This window comes from Seriola lalandi, unplaced genomic scaffold (assembly GCF_002814215.2).
Source record: "Seriola lalandi dorsalis isolate HSWRI2012SDOR001 ecotype SW California unplaced genomic scaffold, Sedor1 jcf7180002054795, whole genome shotgun sequence".
NCBI classification, from domain to species: domain Eukaryota; kingdom Metazoa; phylum Chordata; class Actinopteri; order Carangiformes; family Carangidae; genus Seriola; species Seriola lalandi.
This window is the reverse complement of record NW_019525348.1, coordinates 2,503,088-2,519,432: the sequence shown is the minus strand read 5'-3', so window position 1 is coordinate 2,519,432 and position 16,345 is coordinate 2,503,088. Positions and strand designations below refer to the sequence as shown.

General features: G+C 39.0%; 2 protein-coding genes and 1 non-coding gene across 3 annotated transcripts in view; all 3 read left to right on the top strand.

Moving 5' to 3' along the window:
• The first annotated feature begins 376 nt into the window (after positions 1 to 376).
• dnajc12 (DnaJ (Hsp40) homolog, subfamily C, member 12) lies at positions 377 to 4,085 on the top strand. Its single transcript, XM_023425724.2, has 5 exons — positions 377 to 712; positions 1,369 to 1,447; positions 1,816 to 1,955; positions 2,053 to 2,182; positions 3,652 to 4,085. Exons 1-5 carry the CDS (start codon positions 635 to 637, stop codon positions 3,732 to 3,734), a joined length of 510 nt encoding a protein of 169 aa, XP_023281492.1. The 5' UTR covers positions 377 to 634; the 3' UTR covers positions 3,735 to 4,085.
• Positions 4,086 to 6,063: 1,978 nt separating this feature from the next.
• On the top strand, positions 6,064 to 6,362 carry LOC147817971 (signal recognition particle RNA). The gene has a single exon (XR_015438442.1).
• Positions 6,363 to 8,629: 2,267 nt separating this feature from the next.
• The window catches only part of rel (REL proto-oncogene, NF-kB subunit), a 15,615-nt gene continuing 7,899 nt past the window's right edge, over positions 8,630 to 16,345 (top strand). Inside the window, exons 1-5 of the mRNA XM_023425674.2 lie at positions 8,630 to 8,762; positions 9,233 to 9,271; positions 11,037 to 11,176; positions 11,312 to 11,460; positions 12,197 to 12,288. Coding sequence (XP_023281442.1) covers positions 8,729 to 8,762; positions 9,233 to 9,271; positions 11,037 to 11,176; positions 11,312 to 11,460; positions 12,197 to 12,288 — 454 coding nt within the window. The 5' untranslated portion in view covers positions 8,630 to 8,728. The remainder of the gene's footprint in view (positions 8,763 to 9,232; positions 9,272 to 11,036; positions 11,177 to 11,311; positions 11,461 to 12,196; positions 12,289 to 16,345) is intronic.

Sequence of the window (16,345 nt, the reverse complement as noted above, 5' to 3'; positions counted from 1 at the left end):
CTGTCTGGTGAATTTTGCGCAAATGTAAAAGGTTGTGAATAACATCACAAAGTTTTAAGTAAAGTGCAGACATCAAATATTTATCATAGTAGACTGTGAGCCATATCAACAAACACCATTTATAACTTTTGCATTAAATGTACAAGTTGAAATTTTAATTACAACCTCAATCACATGCCTCATGCAAATGTATCCTTGTCATTTTACCATCTATGCCACCTGCCGTGTAGTCCAGTCATCAGAGTATGATTTTATTACACAGTCATTCATTATGTTTTCTAATTTTTTAAGGCTACCTTTGCCATTGTTTCATGCCTGTAAGAATTTTCGAATTTTGTGGGACTTTTAGTCAGACACTTGAATGCACCATACGTCATATGGTTAAAAAGGACAGCTCAGTTTTGCCCACAACTCAGGAGAGAATTCCCTTGATACTTGTAAGCGTTTAGCATTCCCTCCGCTAATTACCCAGCGCTAGCTGACAAAATAATTACAAGATAAACTTGTGAGTGAGTGAGCCACAGCAGCGGGGCGGGGAGTCCATCAGCAACCTGAGCCAAACAGAGCTGTGATCCAGGGTAACAGACGAGCTGTTCCGCTACAGAAAACCATACACATTTCCCCGACAGATTTTATGGAGGCTATTTTGAACTGCAAACCAGAGGAATTGGAGGATTATTACGGGTTATTGGGCTGCGATGAATTGTCGTCGGTAAGTTCTGGCCAGTGGGTTTAGGCTCAGCCTATTTGCTGGGTGACAATGATTGTGTTGATCTACAAACCAAAATGTACTGTAATAAAAGCTGAGAAGTGGACGATAATAGAATATGCTGAATGTACGCAAACGATCAGCAATTTGTAAATTGTTGAATTGAAAGATTGATGAATTATGTATACACCAGAGGTTAGTTTGAGCCAACAGATACCTGTTGATGCTTCAGCTAAAGATGTCAGGAACTCGTGCGTCATCCAGAGCCTCCGTTGAGCTAGTATTTGGGCTCTGTGATTCACTCATTAAACATGTCCACATGTGTAATAGATGTAATACACGTTCAGCATTATATTTCATATTCAGATCATTAACAGTAGAAAGTATGACAACAGCAACTTCCGTGATGGGAACATCAATATGCATCTATAATAGACAAAATTGACAGTAACGGTAATGGTGATATGATACATTAAAATGTTTACATTGTTGGTACACTGAGAACAATGTTTAATTTGAGCAGTAAACAAATGCATTTGAAGGCCACAAAATAAACGAAACCAAATGATGTCCTTCAAAAATAGAATAAGTGACTGATTCCTGAAGTACATATATTTATATTGGCAAAAGTACATTATATGTATTTAATCTGTTTGCAGACTGAACAGATTATCAATGAATACAAGATCCGAGCCTTGGCGTGTCACCCAGACAAACACCAAGGCAACCCAAGAGCAGGTAAATATGCTGACCACTGCTGTAACACTCTGGTGTGTGTTTAAAAAAAAAAAAAAAAAAAACTCTGACAAATAAATAGAAAAACATATAATAAAACACTTTACATAACCAGAAGTGTGATCTGGAGTCAAGATGAAGCCAGCCTTTTATTTTATTACCTTTTTAATGATGTTTTTTGTCATTGTATCTCAATTTTTCTTACTTATCCCACAGTCAGTGCCTCTTTCTGATGTCTTGACTTCAAAGCAAATTATGTTAATGGAGAGCTACTTACAGCTGCATACAAAGAAGAGGGAATTTATTTCTCTTAATTCTGTAAGCATAATGTTCCATCTTAGACCCCTGATCATTTCTTTTTTTTGTGACAGTGGCAGATTTTCAAAAACTGCAAGAAGCCAAAGAGGTTTTATGCAATGAAAACAAAAGGAAAAACTATGACCTGTGGAGAAGAAGTGGTGTCACTATTTCATTCCACGACTGGCAAGCCTTGAATGACTCCGTAAAAACTGTATGTGATGTATTTTATCTGGTATAGCTTTTTAAAAAATACTGTGTAATCTGTATGAGAAGAATTCCCAGTGATACATTTGGTCACCTGTTTGCAGTCGATGCACTGGGCTGTGAGAGATAAGAAGGAGCCGATGCTGGAGGCGTCAAAAGCAGAAATCCCGAACACTTCCCAAGCAGAGGACTTTCACTGTGAGCAGGAGGCATATGATGCCATGCCATCCTCAAGTAAGTATATTTCAAATTGTTCAAAAGCACTGGAAAGTACAGAAACCTGAATTAGCTTTTATTTGAAATACTCCTGAAGAGCCAAACACAACATTGAAAAAAAATATATGAGCATCTAATCCTGCATAATATAGCCTAGAAATGAAATATGAAGCTAGGAATTAACTTGAATATGTCCTCAATAAATTTAGATTAATATGTGTTGAATATAACTAAAATGACAATATTTGTAGTTGAGATCTTGATTTATAGAACAAATATAGCAGGTGAACGAGGTGAACAAAAAGCCTTTATTTTTCATGGAGATGTACCAGCATCTGTTCTTATTAATTATACATTGATACAATTTTCCTGCACATTTTGGATTTTAAATATGGAAAAATGTCACATATGCATCTGCAGTAGTGGTGGAAGAAATATTTGGCTGCTTTTAAGAAGGAAAAAGTTCATACCACAGTGTAAAAATACTCTGTTACAAATAAAATTCCAAAATTAAAAAATTTGCTTCAGTAAACTACTTAAGTTTTGCCAACAACGTCCTTAAAATAAGGGAGTGGCTTTTCAGGGGACAGATATACTGGTGTTCAGCAGTGCCCCTAGCATCCTTACATACCTCCTCCATACTTATAAGGTAAGGTCACACCAGAGAGGCACTTGATAATCAGAGGAGCACTCTGGGTAACTAGAAGAAAAACTGGGGCTGCTTAAGAGCCACTCTGGTGTAGCATTTGGTCCATAGAATATTTTTCAAAAAAAGGGGGGCACTTTGGCACTTCCATAAAAAAGGTATTTTTTTCCTCACACTCTTTTTTGGAAAGCGTTCCACTTTAATGCACTGACCTTTGAGAATTTGAGTCCAGAAAAGTACAGGGAGCATTTCTCTTCAGTCCGTAAACACTTAGGAGAGCGTTTCTTTCTGGTTTAGATGCTTTGTTATTGTGATGTTTATTCTAGTGAAGGACCATTTGTAGCTTTAGACTCTAGTTTTCCATATGTTTCATTCAGTTTTCCTCATTAGTGCAGAGGGCTGCAGCTGGACCTGCTGCTTCTCTGTTCCAGTTAACTGAGTTGGCCTGTGGTCTGAGAGAAAGATCAGTCCTTTCTAGATGGTTAGATGCAGACATTAAAGTAGAAACAGCTGCCACACTGAAAGTTAAACAATGCTGCGTTTCTGTGCAGATCTGTCCTGAGTGATTTTCTTCAAAAATGTTTCTACTAGTTGTTACATCAGTTAAATTGTAAATCTCATCTTTATGAACTCATAATCATTATACAATAAAAGGTGATAGTATTACATTAATAAAGTTGAATGATTTGACAATACTTAACACATTATATCAGCAGATCTGATCTTGTTCTCCTGTTCAGGTTTCACTTTCTAACAACAAGGTGTATCTATTGTTTACAAGAGTATTAAATCCAATAACATATCAAATCCAATTAACAGACTTTTCATCTTCACTGTTTAGGTGATCACTGCCATCGGCGTTTCCGTTGGGCCGCTGACTCTCCATCAAGCCTACTGCAGAAGTTCAGAAATTATGAAATCTAAATATATCACCGGTTATATTTTGTTTAAATGTTGTGTTTTTGTCTCCTTGTTGTCACTTACTAACACGAGACCCTGGTAACTGTGATGTCAGTGTGTGTGAATATAATCTGGCTGTAACTGTGTCTGTTACACATGTGAAATATTTTGTCTCATGAAAATCTGATAGTTGAGTATTAAATTAGGTGAATGATATATGTTGTTATTTGTCTTGCACAGTCCTTAACCATGTTCACTAACACACTGGAGATTGGAGAACCATGCCTGCTACTGGAGTACCCGAATGCTGTAATGTGTATTTTTGTGCAGTTTAGTTCACAATGTTGGGAACATAAAACCGAAACATGACAAGTCCATTATTTCCTTATGTGCATCATTTGAAGTCTTCAGCTGTAATGAAGAACATAAAAATCATTACTTCAGTCGGAAACAGAACATCCAGTTAGCTACTTTTGTGCATCTGCATGGCATCATTACGGCTGCAGTGATTTACAGTTTAAATATAGAACCACTGACTTCCGTCTTTGCATAGCTGGCATGAAGTGTTGTCAGAAGTAATTCAAATCATCCAGCAAAATCAGATTTACTTGGAGGTTTGTGGAAACAAATGTTGCAACCAACTGGCAGATGACATATCCTTATATCAAGTCAAACCTTTGTTATAATTGTAAAGTTTAGTTAGTGACCAGATCATATGAAACAGAGACTGGATTCCAAATGTTACATGTAATCAGGTTTAACGGTCCAGAAATTAGTAACAAAACTGGAATTGTTGCTGTTATTTACTATTTCTCATATAACACCATAAGGATTGTTTTGAGTATATACTGTCTTCATGTCAGCTGTACTGCAAGTGGTCTTAGATGTATGAAGGCTGGCTTCACACTATATGTCTTATCTTTAGTCATCCACGTTGTAAATCATGCAATAAGGACTGAACGAGATGCAGTAAGTTAAATAAAGACTGAGAGACTAGGGAGTAAATACAGGAACAGAACAATGATGAAGTTATATTGATTTAAAAAAGTAGATTAGATCTGAATATTGATCAACTGATAATTCTGAAGGTAGGAATGAACTGAAATTAATATGTCCTCTGTAAATTTAAATAAATGTGTGCGATATGATTAAAATTACAATATTTGTAGCAGTCTACATATAGTTTTAAAATGTCATCACCATCTATATGATTCTGCACTGTCCTTCAGTGGTAGATGTTAAATGCCATAACCCTAACCCTAACCCAAAGAAGAGAGGCCTGCTTACTTAACAAATGTATCCAACAATAAACATCTTCACAGATACTGCTTGAGTCTGTGGTTGATTAATAGCAGAAATAGAGCATCAAGTGAACAAAAAGCCTTTGCTTTTCACGGAGATGTACCAGCATCTTTTTTTATTATTTTATACATTGTTACAATTTTCCTGCACATTTTGAATTTTACATATGGAAAATGTCACATATGCACCTGCAACATTGGTGGAAGAAATATTTGGCTGCTTTTATGAAGGAAAATGTTCATCCCACAGTGTAAAAATACTAATACAATTCAATAAATACAAATAAAATTCCCAAATTCAAAATGCTGGCAAATAATGATAAATAAAACTAAAAAGAAATAAAACTACTCAGTATAGAGAGCAAATTCTAACCACTTATTTTACTGTTTGATATTCTTTATTCAGTAATAATACACCATATTTTGTATAGGGATCATATAATTTGTATTTAAAATCTTAAAGTAACAACACACCCATCTTCTCCTCATAAAAAAATAATACATGTATATATATATATATATATATATATACAGTGGAATAAAAAGAACAGCATTTCTCTCTGAATTATTGTGGATGTGTAGTTTAAAATAGAATTGGCCTTAAGAAAAGTACAAATATTACTAAATAGTCGACTATTTAGTACTTTACTTTCTACCAGAGTTGACTTTGACATAGGGACATATACTTTCACTGAAGAAAACCATGAAAGATTCTATAAATGCAGATATTTGTAAGGAAAGTTTGCACATTAATGACTTGAGGCAATGAAGCAGCAGCAGGTTGATTCTGCCAATAACAGTATAGTCACATACATAATCAAATGTTTTACAGGTGTGCCGGGGGGTGGGGCTACATTTGTTTCTAAATGGCGGATAAAACCATCAGCACTTACATATTCACATCATAAGGCTACTGCGTTAGCTTCATAATGTGCCATCACGGACTGAAAGCTGGCCAAATGCTACATAACCTTCACCAACAGATGGCGCCAGACTTTTTGATGACGTCACCTTTGTAAAAGCTAAAAGCACCATAAGCGTGTGTGCTTCTCGCCGGGTGCGGTGGCGCGCGCCTGTAATCCAAGTCACTGGGAGGCTGAGGCTGGCGGATCGTTTGAGCTCAGGAGTTCTGAGCTGCTGCGGACTATGCCGATCGGGTGTCCGCACTAAGTTCGGTATCGATATGGTGCTCCCGGGGGAGCCCGGGACCACCAGGTCGTCTAAGGAGGGGTGCACCGGCCCAGGTCGGTAACGGAGCAGGCCAAAGCCCCCGTGCCGCTCAGTAGTGGGATCGCGCCCGTGAATAGACGCTGTAGTGCAGCCTGAGTAATACAGCGGGACCCAGTCTTTTTAGACTCCTTATACTGATGGACAAACAACCGGGACACACACACGGTCAAATATCACGTCTTTATATGTTACTGCAGCTTCTTTATCTTCTTATTTCCTCAGAAAGCAGAGCTGTTTGTTGGTCCTGCAGCGCCTCCATCTGGAGTAGAGGAGCAATCACCATCAATCACATTAAAAATAATTGTGGGGGAGGTGTTAGAGGGTAGGATGTAAAGGGCTCTTGAGCTGTTATTTCATAGTGTGGAGAAAACTCTTTTATCCCCCCGAGAAGTTGTTGGTGTCACACTATTGCATGAGTAAGAGTATGGTACAGGTTAAACCAACGGACAATGTGAAGAAGCTGCAACACAGCTGCTGATTACAGAAAGTGTTGTGGAAGCCAAAGACTGTAAAGAGACAGATAAAGAAGAGTCCGTTCCTTGTTTATCGTTTGATAATGTTTAAAGCTGGAATAAAATCAGCCAAAGGAGAAAATCCTGCTGATATTTATTTTAGTCAATATTCACCATAGAGGGTGTAGGGACTGTATATTACCAAAAGATGGAGCTACATCTCCTAAAATCCAAATTCTCAAAAGATTTTCGACAAACATCCATGGTTTACGTCATATGAGGTTCAATTTTAATTAGTGAATCAAATTAGTATTTACAAACTAAACGCTAAATGACAGATTTCAGGGCGTGCCTAAACTGTCTTCCTCTTCCAAGAGTGGTAGATGTCAGCGGTCAGCACATACAGGGAGTCCCAGGAGGCGATGCTGATTCATCTGAACAGGCAGCAGAGCAATCATGGCTGACTGGCTGTTGCCAAAGGGCAGAGGAAAAACAGCTGATGCAACATTTCAGGAGCCTGCTGTAGATAACAGGGATAAAAGAGAGGTGTTGGAAAAGAGCGATGTATGAAGAAATGAAGGAGATCCTGCATAATCTAACTGACAATAACTTGGCATTAGCCTGTATTTTTTAAAAGTCTACACACAGTACCTACAATAAACATCTGTCCAAATCATTTAGCTATTGTGCTGAAAAACGAAATTAACGGCACCTTTTATCAAGAGAGTCTAGGAATACTGGTAATACTTGGACATCTGGACTGATAACACAACCTTTTGATTTTTATTGAGTATGTAAGAAGTAGTACGTTTTTTAATATGTAAGACTTATAGAACTTTGAATTCTGAAGTGTTCCAACCATGCACATATTGCATCACACTGTTGTAGAGTGAAAATGATGACATGTGAGTTTATGTCAGGAGTGTTGAGAGCATTTTTTTGAAAAAAAAAAAGCCAAATCAAAGGAACTTTGTTTCCAGTCAGGTGGGTGTCTGTGTGGGGCAAAGTATCTGACAGTACGTAGGCTTGGAAAAGAAATAAAAATGTATGCATATATTCAAAATCCACTATGCATATGTCACTATAGTAATATCTGTGATAATAGCTGTACAATATATTACTGTATGTAGGCTTTAAGGTTACATCAGCACCATGGACAGAGCATACCAGGTACTGAATCCTACTGTAATTAGCATTATTGTAAGTACTTACAGAATATTGTGTAGGCTATCAATGTCGGCTATTTTTGCAAGTACTAATATACTGTAGTGCTGCTTGCATCGCAGGTATAGGTGGTAAACCTAATTTGAGGTTCCTTGTGAAGAATCCCCTTGGATAGGTCCAACACTGGAGACACCTGGTGGAAAGGTGTCTGTAAACTTGTGCTGGACATGAAGTCTATTCCTAAACACGACCTTCTGGGTTTTTCAAAGATCACCAGGTATTCATTTTTCATCAAAACAATGGTTAGCTCTACTAGCTAGGCAAGGGTCTTTCAATTGTCTGGATTAAAAAACAACTTCTTCTTCTTTACTATATTAACTTAAAATGCTTTGTACAGTAGACAAAAGGAACACAACTGTGAGAAGTGCCTGACTTCCAGGTATGTATGATGCTGCCTCTGTTCATCACCATGAAGCATGTGGTGACATGCAGCAGGTTTACTGTTCTAACAGTCAACTATTGATCCACTAAAATGTTTTAATTTTTCAGTTGCTTTTATTCCTTCCGAAGACTTTTCCTCCAAGGGCCACTGTTAAATGCATTTCTTCAGCACTGTGTCAACATACTTTCCCCACAGTCTCTCCCTAAGCTCGAACTCCCCCGTACAGCACTGTGGCAGAAGCATCAGGGGGCGTGCCTCCGCTGTATGTTCTCTGCTTCTCATTGGTCAGTTCAGATGAAGTGGGCGGTGACGGAGGGGAATTCCCGGCTGGTTCTGTTCAACAAATATTACTTTTCCTGTGTGCTGTCACCCATTCAGATCGGGCTTCTCTGAGAAACAGTAACCTGTGATACAACCGAGAGTGAGTGTATGTTTGTGTGTGCGGGTGTCTGCACCATGAATGGTGAGTAGCAACACATTATAATATACATTATACTATAACAACAACAACAGTGCCGTTTAGACTGAGATGTTCAGGCAGAATTAAATACATACTGCTAATGTCAGTGGTGTTCAATGTACTGACTCAAGTGTAAGTTATTGTTTATTTTGATAACTGAAACCTTTATGTAGAATAGCAACACTTGTATTTAATTCGTAAGTTAAATAATAGTTGCCGCTGTTTATTCTAAGTCTGTTCATCCACACAGTGAAACTTCCTCCTTTTTGCAATGATTGACATTGTTGACATCATTGGAGTCATTGTCAGTAATTACAGGATTGCTTTAGGAGAAGTGAATGCTCTTACAAACACTACAAAACAGTTAGAGTGAAATGTTAATACTTTTTCACATTATTACTACTACTCAGTACAGTTTTGCATGTGTATACATTTGCCTAATTTGTTCCTATATGATACATTTTCTTCCTCAGTTCTTATGTCCTCCATGCTGGGAGACGATTCTCACCTAAGTAAGGATATTTTCATACCTTTTGTGTCAAAATTAGTTGCCCGTCCCCACAACTTAAAACTTATACAATAAGTTAAAATCACAACAAATAACTTCCTCAATTTTTTTTTTTTCATTTTGTTTAGCTTTTTTCAGACCTGTGGTGTGAGTGTGTGTGAGAGAGCCTAAGGTTCTCGCAGTCATCATCCTTTATAGTTTGTGGTGTATAAGTTTGTATATTGTGTTATAAACGTCTGTGTGTGTGTGTGTGTGTGTGTGTGTGTGTGTGTATGTGTGTGTGTGTGTGTGTGTGTGTGTGTGTGTGTGTGTGTGTGTGTGTGTGAATCATCTTTCAGTTTTGTGTTTGTTAATGTATCTACAAAATGAGGAAGGCAGGACATGGCTGTGCCATTTTTTGGGGCAAACACACATTTCTTAATTATGTCAGAAATGTAACATGATTTGTTTCATCCTGGTCTACACAACATCTGTGTGTGAACACAGACTTTGGTTTTTTAATGCTTAATTGTTGCTTGGCTGTCATCTCCACTAAACCATATTTCTGTACTGTTAAATCATTGGAAACGCTGTACATCAAAAACAAACGCACTTCCCGTATCAGTTTTAGTTCCTCTCTCTCACAAAGGCATCATGTGGTGCAAGTTCTTTTCACACAAAAGGGTCAAAGAATGTCAAAGAGTTTTGGATGCAGAATGTCGGCAGCTAGAAAACATGAGCGGGATGATTTGCAGGTTAAAAGATGGTATACCTCTAGTCGGGCTGGATTTGAATGAAGACTGACATCTAGGTCACATATAATGTTGTTTCCACAGTATGTCAGCAATTTCGGTGGGCAACACAACTGCACTCTCACTTTTGAATGTAGACCTTGAGATCTTACATGTAAAGACGACCTCTGTCACTTTTCAACCAGATTATTCAACCAGACTAAATGCAAAACACTCAATCAGTGCTTATTGGACTATTGATCCAGACATTTTAAATTTAGCTGTTAAGATGAGATGCACAGGTACAGTAAATTACACAGGGATTTAGGCACCAATGCCCATTTAAACTGAAGACAAAAAGGGGAAACAAAAAAGTTGTGAAAAAAGAACGTTAATCAGCGACTTTTTCCTGAAAGTATCAACACTGAAACATTTTGCACTATTTTCTGACATCAAAACAATTTCTACACGTTTCACAGCAGCAGCAGCAGCAGCAGCAGCAGCAGCAGCAGCAGCACATTTAGACCTCATAGCAGCAATCACACAGGTCTTGCTATTTAACATTAATGATGGTTCCCACTGGAACTCAGCCATAACTCATTTTATTATCCGTACCTGTGCTTTCTAAAGTCAAATTTCTTATTTTCTTTTTTTCGCCCAGTTTTAACATGCATATATAGATGCCTTTTGACCTGCAAATCAGGGTTATTAAATGCCAGAAACACGGCTAATGCCTATTGTACCGTAGTTTATCTCCTGACTCTTTGACCCTGTGACTTTTGTAATTCCAGCAAGGAACAAAAATTAAGCAAAAATGAACAAAATCAGTTTGGTAGCCATGTTTGGTAACCACTTTGTCCTTCGAATCTTATTTGATAAAAGTATTTTTGTCACTGAACTAAACCACTCATGTGCAAACAGGAAAAACAAAAAAGCAGAGAGTTTTGTCTTGTTTGTCAACTTGGCTTTGCTTTGTTGCCTTCCTCTGTTTTCTCATCCACTCATCATTTCCTCTCCACAACCCCTTCACTGACTGTTCTCATCATCTGTGCTATCTAGTGGCTGAGCCAGCGATCCAGATCTTTGAGCAGCCAAAGCAGAGGGGAATGCGCTTCAGGTACAAGTGTGAGGGTCGCTCAGCTGGCAGCATCCCCGGAGAGAAGAGCTCCGACAACAACAGGACCTACCCCAGCCTGCAGGTCAGTCCGATCCACGCAAAGATTTACATGTTTAATTGTACATAGGAGCACTTTTCACCTCTGCATGTGTCTTTCCATACAAGTTTGCATGTATGGTGTCAGTATATGAAGCAACCTCCTCCTCTTCCTCCACAGATCCTGAATTACTCTGGTAAGGGTAAAGTGTGCGTTTACTTGGTGACGAAGAACGAGCCGTACCGACCGCATCCACACGACCTGGTGGGGAAGGACTGCAAAGACGGATTCTACGAGGCAGAGTTCGGTCCAGAACGCCGAGTGATTGCGTGAGTTCTCCTCCCACAGTCGCCTCTGTCCAACAGCACTCTGTCGCTGTATTCTCACTGTCACTGTCGTCACCAGAGTAATTATCTCCTCAGTCTCAGTCTTAATCAGCACACACACACACACACCACAATATATTAGTGTATTTTGTGTTTTGCTAGACTGTTTCGGAAGACACCAAGAGAAAATAGGTGACCACTGATACAGAGGAAGAAACTCATACACACACACACACACACACACACACACACAGAGAAAGCATATTTGTTAAACCATGTCTGAGATGAGGATGGCAATATGGGAATTCCCCAAGTGACATCACCCATATTTGCTGTGTGTTAGAGAGAGAAAACAGTGTGTATGTGTGTGTGTGTGTGTGTGTTTGTGTGTGTGTGTGCGTGTGTGTTTGTGTGTGTGTGTATGACAGTGTGAATGAGTCAGTATCTCTTGGGGTGTATAATTTGCAAATCCCTCATGGTTTTCTGTAGTAAATTCAGATTAATTTAGATCTTTGTGTGTGAAGTGAACTCCTCCTGCGGATCTGGATCAAGTCTGATCAGAAAGTCAAACCAAATGGGTGGGATTGATTGTATCATCGCTTTGACCTTAACAACAACAGCATTTATGTCATACGTCATTCAGGCGTGGCCCTGTGTATTTTGTTTATTGTCATCAGGTTGTTGTTGCAGTTGTGTGACTCTTTCATGCTAATGCTGTATGTTGTAATTATTGACACAGCTTCCAGAATCTGGGCATCCAGTGTGTGAGGAGGAGGGAAGTGAAAGACGCCATTGTACAGAGGATTACCAGAGCGATCAACCCCTTCAACGGTGAGTCTCTAATCCAGCTTCAACTGTTTTATATCCTTCATAGTGAGAACGAGTCACACTCACTGTAGTTTAACACTGGCATGTCAACACATCAGCTTTAGAGTCTGACTGATGCTGGATTGCAAATGGATATGTTCAGTTCACCAAAAACGTGAGCATGTTCAATTAACGTGTTGATCCACAGCACTGGCCACAGAACTGCATTGTTGTCCAAACATCACTGAGAATAGTGAGCTGGTTTTACTCCGGTATCAGTAATGTTTGTTAAAAACTACATTGGTTCGCTGTTTTTGGAAATGAGTGAACCCTTAAAAAACATTAAAATATACTGTGATTCGCTTCTTTATGACAAACACAACAAAATGTTTTAAACATTAATCAAGAAAATGTTGTACTAAAATTTGTGTTTGCATATCTGCCATAATACTGTGTATGCTGATACCAATATATATCTGATGAGCTAATATCAGCTCATCAGCTCACTCATGTATCCTTCAGACTCTAGACAGAATAATGAGTGTCATTGTATATGTGAAGTGCAGACTGTATTCTGCTGTAATTGTTGCTGCTGGTCACTGTTATTGCTGTTGCTGCTGTTACTTTTCCTGCTGTTGTTGCTGGTAAACGGGTTCAAAACAATTCAAAAGAATTGTTTTCAAATGCTGGTTGACCCAGTTCTCAGGCAGATGAGAAGATTTTCCTAACATCAAGTCACAAAATCTGTCCGTGTTACCGCTGCACTATCTACAGTAATGCCATTTCCTCTGTGTGCTTTCACTCTGCGGTCCTCCGGCGCACACAGACAGCAGTTCTCGTGTACAAACAGGCGTTGAGCTACTTCCCCATTCTTGTTCACAGTTGCTCAATTCAGCACAGTGCAGGATGCCACGTGAGAGCTGGGAATGCAGGATTCATTAAAAGGGGGAGGGGGTGGGGGGGTGGGCCGAGGGGGTTCCCCAGCTCTCAGAGATGATGATAAAAGTAGGGTATGGTGCTTTACAGGTCTGTAAAAGCGTATGGGAAAAGGGAATGGAAGGTTTATGAGCAGTTCAGGTTCACTTTTTGTCTCTCAAACATACAATCATGTGTTTGGTGATGATCTCAGATATTTGTTATTTGCTCAGTTGTCCTGAAACTTTCTGCGTTTGCAAAAGCGTTCTTACCTAATACTCGACTGTGACTTGGGCAAATCCTGAAGGGGCCTGGGCACCATGTACAGAGTCTCATAGAACGACATAGTAATGACCTAAAAATAAGCATCAAAACGCTCAGATGCAGATGGCCTCTTTGTGATATGAACCCCTAACCCCTGCTGACACTTCAAGTATTTTGCTCTGTCTACTGAACTTCACCACAAATAACCACATATCTGCTCTCTCACCTGTATGATAGTATTAGAGTCGACAAAATAATTCAGGCACAGAAGTTCTTAGAAGTCGAAGTTATATCTGACAACTGTCGTTTTATTGTGTGATTCCTGTGGTCCAGGAACATGACATGAATATTTGTAAACTCAGACATATCTTTCTAAGCTAGCTGCTTGATTTGGTAGATAAAATATTTGCATTTCTTGCTTGAATGAGCACAAAATTCAAATGAACATTTATCTTTAATACATCCAGATACATTTAGATTTAGCCAAATTACAGCTTACCCATCTTATTACTTAATAGAGCGGTTTTAAATTTACAGACTTTGGCTGATTATTGTCTTTGATAGATGGATCAACCATGTGAAAAACATGACAGAAGTCCTAAATGTAATATTGTTTTCTTTAAAAAGAAGTGTTTTCTGCATATAGGGAGCACAGGGAGGTTGAAGGTGACTAGATAACTTGAGCTTTGATGTCTAACATGGATGAGATCATATCAGAAATATTGTCTGTATTTTGTCCATAAAGAGCCATTCTGATAATGAAGTGTCATCATCATCTGGAAATGAACCATCTAGTGACTGTATATCTGCTGAGAGGGTGGATTTAAAGACAGGTGCCAGATCATTGGACTGTATTTTCAATATTTTTTTCATAGTTTTAAGAACCAAAAACCATCTCAATGTAGTTTTACATCTGACAGGTTTGGCTCACCAACAGGTCGGTGAGCCAATCAGAAGAGAGGAGGCTCTTCTGATTGGCTGATTGTTTTCTGAGTGATCCAATAACAATATAGCAGATTTCAGGTAAACAGTCAGAGAGACCAAATCCTACAAGGTTGGATGGTGGGTCCAGGTGGGCGGGGCTTGGGGCGTGGCTGAGAGTGGTGACTGCTTTGTTGTGACATCACAAAGTTACAGAAGTCCTGACGGCTGGTTTTAAGGCTCAGTTTCTGAATACAGGCTGTGTGCATTTCTCTGTGGACTGAGGCTTTGATACTTTTTCAGTATTAATATAGAACCTAGACCTGCTTTATAATCACACAACACATGGACAAATACCTTTCTACTATATGGAGCTTTAAGCGATTTTACAACCAAATAACCAGATTCATAGTGGTGGCATTGTGACGATGGATGTAAAATACTCTTGTGACACTCATGTGATCATGTTTAGTGAACACTGTGTTATTAGTCAGGTAGACACATTAAAATAGACACGGATCAAGTATATTTACTCCCACATACTGTTTAATGGGCAGCTGGATGTCTTTTTCACGTGGTTTGAACCTTCCCCTCTCTTCAGCTCACTTCTGCTGTGAAACTCAGCTGCTTCCTGTGTTGGGGGGAGATAAGCTAGCCCCCTTACTCACTCCCCTACACTCACCCCAATGCACTTGCACAACGACCTTTACACACTTACACACATACAAACCCGTCTGACCTCAGCTCATGCATGTGAAGCTTTGTTCAGGCCACATCGGTGCAGTTGTCTGTAGAATATCTGAGACCTGATGAGACCACCGAGCGAATGAGGTCACATCACCTGAACCAGTGAAGACACACAACTGAATACTGTGTGTGACGTAACAATGTCTTTCTCTATTACTATTCACTCACATGTGACAGTGCTGGGGTGGTGCACCTGCTTAATGTTTGCGTAGTTTTCTCATGGGACAGTGTTCTTTTCCACGAAATCTAGTCAAAGACACAGTCCATGATCATTTAAGGTAACAGGTGTGTCTGTGCAGTGCAATAAGTTAATTACTGAGTAACAGACAGAGGCTAAACTTAGGCCTCAAATAAGTTTCTATAAGATTTTGTGGATGTTCAGAAATGATTTTAAAGATTGTGGCTGTATATCATATTTTAGCTTTAAATCTCTATTCCGACCTTCACAAGAAGACTTATTGTTGATATAATTTTATTTTTTTCATTTCTGCAACAACAGGTGTTGAATTTCACAGTTTTCTCAGGCTCTCAAAGGGAAACTGTTTCCGAACTTCATTTCACAAGCTGAAAATCTTACTAATCTTTATTCAAGCCCATCGTTTTGCCTCTGTCTGCTGCTCAGTGATATAGAAGCATGTGATTAACCCCTCACAGCCATACTTTATATCATTATGGAGTGTGTCGTAGAGCAGGTTTCTCTTTTTTTTGCTACCACTTTTCTCACAGGAAATAATGTCATCTCAAAGGCTTCCTGATATCTTATTTGAGCCCATACGAAACATTTTACTTCTATTTCGAAGTTGCGCTTCCCCTTAAAGTGAGTGCTGGATGCTGGTTGGTCAGTGCTTTGAAGAATATTATCATGAAGCATTATTGCAATTTTATTTTTACACCACTTATCCTTCCCCTGTTTGTCTTTACTGAGCTGGAGGTGTTTCTTCCATCTGCCTTTTACGCTCTCTGTTATTTGCCATTGCCAGAATACTTATGCTGTTTGTATCCAAACATCATGTAGCATTTTAAAGCAAATATACATTTCTATATGATCTAACTGTAGTGTATCATTCTGTAGTCACAAACTGAACGTTGTGTGTGATGAGTCCCGGTGTAATTGTGAGTCATGCAGTGGAGACACAGTTTGAGGTGAGGCTTGGCACCTGCCTCCCCTTCTTTCTCACTCTCACAGCATGCTCCCACATTCATACTAACCACTTACCACGCACCCACCCCCCCC